Source organism: Lissotriton helveticus, chromosome 4_1, assembly GCF_964261635.1.
Source record: "Lissotriton helveticus chromosome 4_1, aLisHel1.1, whole genome shotgun sequence".
In the NCBI taxonomy this organism is placed as follows: Eukaryota; Metazoa; Chordata; class Amphibia; order Caudata; family Salamandridae; genus Lissotriton; species Lissotriton helveticus.
Genome location: NC_136063.1, coordinates 1622014112 through 1622026463, shown reverse-complemented (window position 1 = coordinate 1622026463; position 12352 = coordinate 1622014112). Strand labels below are relative to the sequence as shown.

The 12352-nt window shown below is 42.6% G+C and overlaps 1 protein-coding gene across 1 annotated transcript in view; it reads right to left on the bottom strand.

Annotated features, from left to right (window-relative positions):
• The window catches only part of LSM5 (LSM5 homolog, U6 small nuclear RNA and mRNA degradation associated), a 68033-nt gene that overhangs the window by 53356 nt on the left and 2325 nt on the right, over positions 1-12352 (bottom strand). The window contains exons 2-3 of the mRNA XM_078685870.1: positions 12251-12346; positions 5644-5671 (exon numbers count right to left, since the gene is read on the bottom strand). Of these exons, the coding sequence (XP_078541996.1) occupies positions 5644-5671; positions 12251-12346 (124 nt within the window). The remainder of the gene's footprint in view (positions 1-5643; positions 5672-12250; positions 12347-12352) is intronic.

Sequence of the window (12352 nt, the reverse complement as noted above, 5' to 3'; positions counted from 1 at the left end):
GGGTTTGGCCTACTTGTCCCAAGGACAAAATGCACATTAAAACTTGTTGCCCTTGACCCCAAACAATATGTCCTGGGCGTCGGGCTATAGGAATTCCACATCCCTGATGGTATTACGTGCACTTTGAAAGTGTTTGTGTGCGCTGGAGGAAGGCTTGTGCACGCGCGTTCACCCACGCATGTTAGAGGGAACTATGCTTAGGGCATAATCTATTTTGTTGTTTGACGATGAAAATTAGCTCACCTAAGAAGAAGGAGATAGCTGTGACAATGTGCAACGGCTGTATAATCTGCATTCTTGGTCTAACTTTGACTGTTGCCATCCTCGCTACTGTAATGAGGGTAGTGGAGGAAGTAATGCCTGGAGCCTCCTTACCTAACATTACGGTTATATCACTTGCTGCAAAAGAACATCATCATTTTAATTTGCCGCAACATGAACAGGGATACGGGCAAAATCTGAGAAACAATTCACTTCTTCAAATGTTGCATTAGACACCCCAACTAAGCAATGCTACTAACTGTTGGGTTTGTGGCAAGATTCCTCATCAGAACATAAAAGGAATCCCGTTGTCACTGCTGCCATTCTCTCACAATGGCTCATGCCCAGCTTGGTTCAAACGTCTACATGCCTCTAATGAACAAAGTCTGTTACCCCAACAAAGATGGGGACCCACAGGCAAAAGGGACTGCGTTAGAAATGCAGTAATATAGTAAAAGAAGTGCAGCAACAAACTGTGTATTCAAATTCAAGGTTGGCTAAAGGAAATGGACCCCTTGTTAACAGTTGCCATGGCCACTGGCCCCCTTTGTGTACATAGTACAGGCGATCTGCCAGCGGGCTACAGTAACTGTACTGCAGAGTTGCAGATGTCTACGAGAGGCCAAAGCAGCTTCCTTGCATTGCGTCACACTTATTTTTGTACTACTAAGGCATACTACTCCCTACCTCCAGGCTGGTCTAGTACCCGTTATATAGACTTCCTTCTACCACCTGTGTTTTAGCTCTCCCAACCTATTATCAAGATTTTTAATTGTTCAATCACTATGCTGGTAGTAGGGGAAAACATGCAATCGATGTCTCTGTAGTAGACTAGACAGATGCTGTGTTCCCTCTGTATTTCCACTTGTACTACTTGTCTACCATCTAAAACAAATGTCCAAAATGTAAATGCCCGTTTAGCAATAGATCAAGAAGTCAGCAACATGGTGCTAATTGATATGCATAACATTTATCGTACCCCTTTTAAAGCATAAGAAAATGTCTTAGCTTATGACAAAAGGGTCGTCAGTGGAAAACATGTAATATTTTACTTGGCATAAGCTGCAGTCTTTTTGGCTGTGGTGTCCATTTAAGTTTCCTTCGTAATTCTTTCGTATTTTTCTGCCAGTGCTATCTATTTTAGTTGACTTCCTAAAAGCAATGTACGTGCTGAGAGTTGTAGCTGCCAGTACATCTATTAACTGTCAATCATTTACAGCTGCCATAAGCACTCCTGCTCCCCCTCCCACTTTGCTGACCATGTAGTTTTTATCTGTCCTGGTTTGCTGATAACTATTCCTAAAACTTGTTCTTCCCATTTCTGTTCACATGCTTACACTGCACAAAACCTGTATTTAAAGGGCACTGGTTTGTGAAGCCAGTGTACTACCTCCTCCAGCACTTGAGTGCTGTGCGGACGTGCTACCACTCATGAGTGAATAATAAACTTGTTATTTATTCCTACTGCAGTGCTGATCTCTACTTTGTTAGTTTTTGAACCTGTAGACAAAAGGGTGACACTGCACCAGTGTACCCCTATAAAGGTATATTTCCACATAAAGAGCCAAAACTATAATCAGTATCTCGATCTATGCATCAAAGTAAAGTAGAACAAAACTAGAAAGGCAGAAGGGAATTGAACATTTATAAGAAAGTACTTTGTGTCGGAGCTCAATGGAGCGGTTGTGGGGCAGCTACAGCATGTGGAGCTCTCAGCGTTTCGGAGGCTGTACTTTTGAAGTGTGCGCCAAAAGATTAGACCAGCCCTGAGGCAGCTGTTTTATTGCCATTTTTTAAACCATCTTGCTGGTAAGCGGCAAGCGATGTCTGCAAGTCATTAGTGGTGATTCGCACACCGGTTTAATTACACCAAGGTGTTCCATAGTGCTGTTTCTAGTGCACCAAGTCATCATGCTGACATTTGCTGGCAAGAGGCGATCCCTAAATCAAATCTTGAACGGTTATTTGCACACCATTGCCTACAATTGTCACCATTGTTTTTGCTTTAAGACAGTTGACGCTTCACAAATTATCAGCGGTAATACCAGTGGGTTTCAGCTCATGTTTACAGAGTGGTGCTTAGAGATGCAGCGGAGAGGAAAAGAAGGAGGGCCGGGTAGTGTGGAGTAATACATGAGGCGATAGAGGAATGAGTAAGAGCACTGGAAGATAACCAGCAGCAAACCACGTTGTGGTCAAGAGAAAAGAGCAAAGTAGCAACAAGAGCAAGCTCACGACGGAGGAAGCAGCTGCAACGGAGAAGAACCCAAAACAAACGCTGTGCATGCAAAACCTTTAAAAAATAGTTCCACAAAAGGGGATGGAACTAGTACTTGATCGCGGGAAAACTGATCAGAGAAGCACTTGAGGAAAACACCAGGAACAACAAGAAACAGTATACTACAACCAATAGAAACAGAGGAAAAGTAAGTGGCAATCACAGGAACCAATGAAATACAAGGAAACCAAGGGGGTGGGATGTAAGCCCCTTTTAAGTTTTATATTAAATACAACAGATTTCGCAGGCAGAACATAAAAAGGGCCCCTCAAGATAGATTTGCAGACTCAGGTCAAACCTTAATCCTTCACCTGACCCGTTTACTTCTACAATGAGAGGAATAATCAAGTTTCATTTTACACATAAGAAGATTTGCCAGCAAAGAGAAGTCACTATGGTATGCTCCCCATTAAAAGGGAAATAGGAGCATCATTTCGGTCTCGCTCTGTGGCTCTCAGGAAGGAACATCTTTCAGCTGTAGATCTCTTCAAAAATGTGGTGAGGGGCTTGTAAGAGACAGACTTCTCATTAGAGCCACTATTATGAGGTTTCTTCAGCCCACAAGTTTTACAAGGGCTAAAAAGGCCTGTTAAGTCAACTCCACTTCTCCTGACATGCTCAGAGTAAAATGTTTTTTACTATTGAGATTAGTAGAGATCTGCACATCACGGTACAAATATTTGCAAGGAAGACACGGCTTCCCAACTTTCTGAAGTTGATAAATGGACTATTAAAACAAGCATTGGCAAAGCCAATAGATCTCGCCTTTGGGACCGTATAAGGGTTTAAGTTATCCAGCACAATATCCTTGGTGCAACAACATCAAGTGTTGCATGGCTAAACACTTCTAAGGTCCCAAAGGCGAAACCTATTGGCTATTCCAATGCTCGTGCAGGTATGCCACTGAGGTAGAAATGCCGAGAGTGCTTTTACAGGAGCCCCTGTGACATTGCGCCTCTTCAAAATGTATCTTGGGTCTGGTGTAATACGTCTAGCCCCTATTCTCACCTTCTTGCACCCAATGCATCCTTAAATGTCCCATGTACAGCCGGGGTTGACACTATTACTCCTGCCCTCCAGTGACACTTTACCTGTCACGGGTGGTGGTGGTGGACGTGGTGGACATGGATGTGGTGGACATGGACGTGGTAGTGGACATGGACATGGTGGATGTGGTGGTGGTGGATGTGGACATCGTGGTGGATGCGGTGGTGGACACGGTGGTGGACGTTGTGGTGGTGGACATGGTGGTGGTATAAACTAAGTAAAGAGTTAAAGCACGCATTTCAGTAAGGTGACCTAGAGGTAGTAGAGACCATAAAGAGAGCAGATACAGTGTACGAACACGGTCACAAACCGAAGGATGAAGAGCAGGCTGAGTTTTGTGACACGGAACCGAGAGGGCTAAAACACTCTGCAGAGCCACGATAAACAAAGAAATAAGCATTAAACCATAGTCACTCTAATATGTTTAAAAAATTAAGCGACATTGAGGGAGGGCTTCAAAGTACTGCAGCCACGGCGAGAGAGGGTAGTCTCCCCACCTGTATATTATCTTTCTTTTGCGAACAATGGTTTGTATATGCAATATAACAGAAGCCATGACAACGGCTGCCACAAGGGTAGGCAGCACTTACTGTGAACAAAACGAAAAGCTCCAGTGGCGGTGCGAAATAATCATGGCATTGTCGCAGCTTCGCACCAACCACGTGACACGCCACGAGGACACACAGGGTGGAACCTGTAAATAATAGTCTCATGACTGACCAAGAGCGCGTTAGCAAAGTCTGAGTTTCCTCTTCATCACAACACCGTACCCGGCCAAGTACAGGAACACGTGAGAAAACCACAGCGATGTCGACGGGCTGTGGCACCTTCCACAAGAAAACCGCCCTTGGGCAATACGTTCTGCAATAAGTAGTATCACAATACAACAGCAGCAGTCAATATTCGCGTCAGCACTAGACGTGCCAGGAATCGGTCAGGACTCTAGGCATGTACACAAATTATTAATTTAAACCCACAAGGATTTAGAGGATTTAAAAGGCGTTTTTGACGCACAGGACTGTGAAAATGAACGGACCAGGGTCTGTAAGGCACACATCAACATTTGGAAAGAAAGTGACATTTGGGAATTCACAAACAAAAAAGAACAAGCGCGGTCCCGGCGAGCCTCACATACAGGAAGGGGAGTGGCCACGCAAAGAGAGAGGGGGGGAGCAGGAGGAGAGCCCGCGAGTGGCGCGCACGCTTGGGAGAGCAGTCTTCTCATTTTCAAGCACTGCACTCGTGCTTGTGGCACGCCACTGCTCGCTCCCGCATGGTGGATGGCGCCACAAGCACTAGTGTGTGCTTAAAAATGAGCAGAGCGACGGCTAAATGCCCTCGTATGCAGCGCATGCGCGTGAGAGACCAAAATAGGTATACGTAGAGCTGGTTTTTTACCGTGCTCATAAAAGCAGCAGTTTAGTATGAAGCAATATATAAAAATGTATTAATGTCTGATTTCAAACTGACAGCAAGGAGCAAGGGGGTGATCAGGTGGGGGTTACTGAGAGACATTACCAGAAATTTCCAGGCCGACGATGGTAAATAAGTGAAAATCATGTGAAGCTATATAGATGCAATACAGTAGAAAGGATGAATACCCAGTGATAAACGCTAGGCATCATGAGCAGCACAGTCTCTTTCTACTCGATCTCCATTTACTGCCCATCTATCTCCATCAACAGAGCTCTAAGAAATTGGTGTATGTTCATATAAAAAGGCCATGTGATCTGAAATCATGAATCAATGTGCATATGAGTATTGAAAGAAAGTATGATGGAGAGGGACATACATACATAATATTTCACCATTAAATTCCATAGGGATAGTCAAAACAAGATTCTGTCCAACAGCGGAAGGTCCATATTAATATTCTGGTTTTCTGGACCAACACAAGTAGCATCAAATCAAGAGCCTGCTTAACAAGGTTCTCGTCTCAAAAGCAGTATAAAGTCAGGAACTTGAATATTCCACTCAGGTAAAAAAAACAACCTCACAGGACATTGTCTTTATGTAATAAAAATCATGCAGAATGGAGACCTAAATTAGATACTTACAATTCTGTGACATCTTCTAGAACCATATCTTAGGTTTGCAGTTAAGTAAAAAACATACAATGATATTCACACAAATATATTGAGATGAATTCCCCCCAAAAATAGTAAATCTGCATCTGCAGTGGTGCTCCTATAAATGAGTACAGAGTTATTAGTTTTAGAAATTCACACACATCTCTGTAGTGCTTTAGGAAAGCTGCACCAGGAGCACATTTCCAGAAGTACCACTGGGTTTGTTATATGACCTGTTCATTGGGATCCCATTTCCCAATGCGTAATTGTATATAGCACAAGATTACGTACCTCGGAAACGCAGCCAGGTAAATAAGTGTACAGTTTCTCTGCCATGGAAATCCCTTTCCCTACATTACCTCCTCATCCAGAGTTTGGAGGCGATCTGTTCCCCTTCCCAAGGGGAATTACTCCAGCCCTATACTAGTCAAATTACTTCCTCAGTAGGCAACGGTCACACTGAAGTTTGTGAATCACCATAAACTAGTTTAATAAACTCAAATGTTTGTGGGTGTTTACAAATTTACATGAGCAAGGACAAAACCGTGTTGTTCCTACCACTCCCTACTCCTTGTGTGGTGTTTACTACTGTATAATTTCAAGCTCACATGGCAGAGATTTCCTCAATAGTAAAACAATTCACACCTATCAAGTATCCTTCTGCTAATTCCGGTCAGGCATAAATGTTTTGGCCATAAACTCAGATTTATTGCTGAAAAGGTCTTTGTGAATGAGGCCCATAATGCTCCATATATGAAATTATTATTAATATTGCTTTAGCTTGATTGACAGCAAAATATTAACACATTATACGGAAAGTCGTTTTAGATTGCAGATGCTGATTAGGTGCGTTAGAGTCCAGAATCTTATCTTGTAGCTACGCAAGTAAAGATTGTCTTTACAGTTCAAATGACAGGCAGATAACCACAACTTCCCCAGACCCAACTTGTCTGCATCTTCTGCAGTGTCGTTGCTGGAGTATCAAGGTCCCATGATGTGGATATACCATGTATCATCTTATATACCCTCCTCTTCCATGAAGGCAGGCCACAGGCCTACCAGTGCAGCAAAAATTCACACCTCTGTGGTATAGCTCTCAACCAGCCCTTCGCTCATGCACAGCCCTGCTCTAGCACTGAAGAATGAGCTAATAGACTAGAGAAGTCGGCAAGTGCCCATCTGTAATACACATTATACTCCTCCCCATACAACTTACTGGAAATCATGCAAACTTGAAAAACATTTGTTTATATGTTTAATTCGTTGCGGGCCTAGGCTACAAGAGCTAAAGCACACCAAGACTCCCAAGGCTAAGCTAAAGGGGCTCCCTAATAGTTTCCCCATCCCAGGTCACAACAGCATGAAGTGATCAAGCCTCGCTTTTGTTATATGCCTGCAAGAGGATGGGGCCTTCACCAGCAGTCAGTCCACTGACGTTCAGAGTGATAACACAACATAGTTCTCTTGACCTGGTGAGATGAAGGACATCACACAGGCATGTCAGGAAGGGGGTGACCACCAGTGGGAGTCATGCTTAGCCTGTGAGTAGAGTGTCTGTCCCCACCAGCAACTGGTTGACAGAGAACAGCCATTCTAAATGGGAGTCCACAGGGGCACTCATGAGCTCACTCCCAAAACACCCATTATTGTTCCTTTATTCTGTTTATACTGGAGCATGTTGCCCACTGTTTTTCATGCTCACATGTGCAAGGTGTTTAGTGCTGCTCATCTGGATAGGTCCCTAGAAGGTGTAAAACAAACAACCATCATTTTTCTCTCACTATTAGGATGTGTTTTAATTAGCAGGATAACTATTAGTGCTTTGCCCCGCATTATGCCTTGCATGCTTTTTTTTTGCTCTGTACCATGTACAAGGGTCACATGCTTTCATCACTCATGCAGATTACTCACCCAGAGCTTTGCAATTAGGCTAGTCTTCCTTCTGATTATTTAGAACCAGAGGAGGAGGTCCACTTTTCTACTTAGTTGCATCCTATGGCATGGATACCCATTTCTGCCTTCCTCATGAGGTACCTTTGTTACATGTACCTATTCTCAGTGCCTGAAGTCTGCTAATAAAGTACTCAGTCAGACACCCCTAGAGAGGACTAGGAGGAAAGGTCCCGGGTTGCAAGGTCACACACAAGAGTGGCAATCATCTGCCACACTGGATTGATGCCTTTTCTACGAAATAATTCAGATAAAAATTCACTTAAAATTCACATAAAATTACAAATATGCAGAGACTGGAAAAGTGCATTAAAGCAGATGTTCAGTAGTTACTGGCTACAATGGCTTCAAACTGTCTATTAAGGTATGTATTCATGAAAAGCTATCCACTGGGATTAGTTCTTAAAATGATAAACTCTTAAAATTCGCTTATTTCCAAAAATGAGGTCCGTAGCATTACTATGGAGTTATTGCATTCATTAGACAGACTACCTACTCACAATTTAAATTGGCAAATATTTGTAAAAAAATAAAAACACATGTATTGCATCCTACTCAGACCCTTGCTCAATACAAACCTACAAGGTGTGTCTGAAAGAGAATGATAGTAAGAACACTTGCCGATTTAGGGAGGAGAAATGGCGCACACCTCCAGATCTTACCGAGCTGTACGAGACAAGCTGGTGTGAAAAATGACTGTGGAACAGATTCCCCCTATTGAACGGTCCTTCAGACCCATTCATCACATCTCCAGTTGTCCGAAAAAGGTGATGCTCCACTAACTATCATGGTGTAATTGGTGTGAGACACTAGCTGGTTTATAGAATGAGAGGCAACCCACTAAATCCTGGCATACTGGAGTATAGCAAAGGTATGCGTTTCAATAAAAAATTGTGGATATCCATGGGAATATATGCGAACCCTCGCAGGAGGAATCTGGGTCAGAAACTAGTGAATAACCATAATATACTTTACGATGGTTACACGAAATGTTGCCGTTGGTTTTATTAGTCACAGTAACCTAGATAGACCAGTCTCCGATATATGTACGCACTACTGAAAGTTTATGTAACATGCTTTGCCTCTGTATAAGCACCGGAAAGTACTACTGTATTAGATGGCACTGTTATGATACTTTAAATGTCAACAATATTATTATTATTTTTTTTTTTTTTTAATTGTGGATTTCAAACAGTTCAGCTTTGTGATGGGAGGACAATCTGAAGTGACTCTAGTGACAGCTACTGGATGACTTTCTAAAATAACCTGCCTGCAAGAAAGCATTATGGCCCTGCAAAAGAGGCATTCTTCAACAAGATGTTCTGGTGTAATATTCTAGGATGCAGAGAGGAGAAACCAATCAAGATTCAAGGTGAATACATTATCTTCTGGCTCATGAGTCGTTTCCAACATGGACTTCCTCTAAGCATTCTTCAACAAGATGTTCTGGTGTAATATTCTAAGATGCAGAGAGGAGAAACCAATCAAGATTCAAGGTGAATACATTATCTTCTGGCTCATGAGTCGTTTCCAACATGGACTTCCTCTAAGCGGAAATAGGCCACTGATGCGGGAATTCTGAGAAACAACAGCAGAACACCCATAGGTTTCATGTGACTGCTCTTCTAACACGCCCTGGTAGGTTTACTCTATCACCCCAATCCATTAAGCAGAGTGTGTACAGCTAGACACACTATGAAAGATAAACAGTGGCAGGTCAATAGTGCCCCCGAGCAAAGGACTTAGCCATGGATCAGTTGCCATGCCGTAAAGGAATAATGCATTTTGAGGCTACCGCAGCTGAAAGAATGGATGGGACTGCCACAGCTGACCACAACCTAAGATATCATCTAGAAATCCAGGGACATAAAGACTTTCATTGCTGCCTCACTGTCACGAAGGACAGCTTCCTCCTTTTCTGTCTGGGGCACTAAGCTTGCACAGAAGTGAAACACTCAGCTCCTGAGCGATCATCAGCCTTGATGGATTTTACTTGTGAACATTTATTGAGTGATTCCTAAGCTGGTGGTGGCAGTTTCTTCCTTCTATTGTTGGCACAAGAAATAATTGTAATTCCTCAAACTCTGGGCATTTACGCAGAGAAAGGGAGGCAGGAAACAAAACCCGATTTCTCTGATGAAGCAGACAGGTATTGTTGTTACGCTCCATTAACACAACACACATTCACCTGTTGCAGAAAATTGCTGGAGCCACTTTGAAAAGTGGAGAGATGTTGGTCTTTCAGCCCACTTGAAATAGCTTGAATGACAAAATGAAGTTGGCTACCAAGATACAAACCCTGGAACACAATGAACATTCTGTAGCGAAAATATTGGTAGGAATCAATAAATGTAAAGACTTAAGACTAGGCCATTGACAATGTCTTTAAACGTTATTCAAGGCTACAAATGTTTGATCATTTTCAGCTGAAGCGCAACATAAATTATACGAAAAGTGTATTACCATAGGTGTCTTAAATACTCCTGAGAGGACTCCCAGATGTAGGAGAATACATTACACGCCAAGACCTCCACAGCTGGGAGGTAGTTGGTCTGTCTAGAGTGCAGCTCCTACTACGGAATAATACTATACTTGCCTTCTGAAACCCTAGTCGGCGATTGGGACCACCCCCAAGGCCAGTACAACAAGATACACTCATGAATCTGCAGCATGTAGATGCTGCAGGACCTCCATCACATGCATTGATTCCAATACTTTGCACAGTGGTAGCTAGTTGGCGCTTTTCAGAGCCATCCTCGAACATACAGGCAGTGTGTAAACTTTGTGGGAAAAATGGGAGGACATGGCGGGGCAAGTATTTTGAAAAAGTGTGACACTAAGTTTAAAGTGCCCAAAAAAGGTATCCCGAACGCTCTGTTTGTGTACATACAATTCAACATGCTCCATAGAGCATATGGCACACATAGTAAGTTCAGAATGATTTACCCAGGCGCTATGGCATCCTGCCCCAAATGTGGAACGAAGACACATCGTTCACACATGCTCTGGGATTCACCGAAGCTGCAAGATTACTGAAAGGCTATTACTGACACCATTAAATATACAATGGGATGAAAGGATAGGGGTTATCGCAGTTGCTCTGCTTGGCATACACAGCAGAAGCAAAACGATGAAAGTCCAGACAAAATACATGGACTTACGATTGTTACTACCCAAGAGAGTCATCATAATGAAGTGGAAAGGGCCCACAATTCCCACATTCGATAATTTGTGACAGGATGCTATGCTATGAGCAGACATGGAAGCTCAACAGAAGAAAAGAAAATCCCGAAAAGAAACCGATAGTAGAACAATGAGATGAGTTAACAGTTTAAGATTGAAGAAAAAACAATGATAATACACCCAAAGACATTAATATTGAACCGCTCAAGATCAGACAATGCCGAAGCAGTCCCTAGGCCCCAACATATCACAACTTGAGAAGCAACAACAATCCATAAGAAAAATCAGCAGAGAACCACTGAACGTATAAGAGCAGGATCATATGGGGAATATTCACTGAAAGCACACACTCTCCTTTCAGGACGCCCCCGCCTGGCTAAGAATGACAGCATAGCCCACATGAGCAAACGCAAAGAACTATGTTCCAAATCTCTACAAAACCCATTACATATCTCCAGTGGGATTATAGGGTGTTATTTAGTGGGGAAATTGCAGGACCATATCGGTTGTATGAAGTTTAAGAACCCTTTAAATGATACTAAAAACTATTCAAAATAAAAAAGTAAAATCATTCAAAACATGAACTGTAAAAAGCTGTCATCTAATCTATATTTCTGCTTCATCAAATACGTCATTATCCTCATCCCACACTACACATGCTCCACCGTATCAGTTTACACTATTATCAAAATGCTGTCACCCCTCATTTCCAGTTACCCCATCTCAATAATCTCACTAGGGCCAACAAGCATGGGCTCAAATTCCTCCTAAGCCACGATCATTAATTGACTATCCAACCTTTCAACCATATCCCCCTTTCTCTCAGCTGTTATATGTTTTTAAATGTTAAAAGCATTTAAGCAAAAAAAATACACGATGTAAAAAAAAAAATGTTTTTTAAATGATAGCAGCAGTCAGCTCACGTGCAGTGTAAGACAGAAAAGCCCACCCACGAGAAAAATGCCAAATAGGCCAAATGGCCGGTAGATGCCCACTCAACATAAGGAATAGGTTAGGTCCATCAAAAGAACTTTTGGGGGTCAATGGGCCTGCTAAAGCAGAGGGAATTCCAACCAGTGGAGAAGTGTGGTGGGGGGGGCTGAGAGGGGAAATAAGGGGATGAAAAAGCCAAAAAGGAGAGGGACTGACACACCCAGCAGAAAGAAAAGCACCTTCAAAAAGGCGGAAATGGGAAAAAGCACTTCCATAGGAGACATTTAATCTGCAGTCCCCAAGGTGAAGGTAAAGCACAATGAGTGAAGGGGTTAGGTTGGATATGGAGACTGTGCATCAGAAGAACGTAAAAATGTACCTTTTATTTAAATTTACATTCACCTTCATCAACGGAATGGGAAAACCCAGCAAATGAAAAACAGCTTTGTAGATTCTCCGATAGGACTGGCTTTTAATACATTTCAGCAAAAACATATGCACTAAAAACTGAAATACTTGAAAAGGATACTGACAAAATCATCAAATCCAAGCAATGTGCCAACAATTTCTTTGTCGCTCTTCATCACAATGTGAATTCGCGATCCAATGCACTTGTCCACCAGTTCTAGAG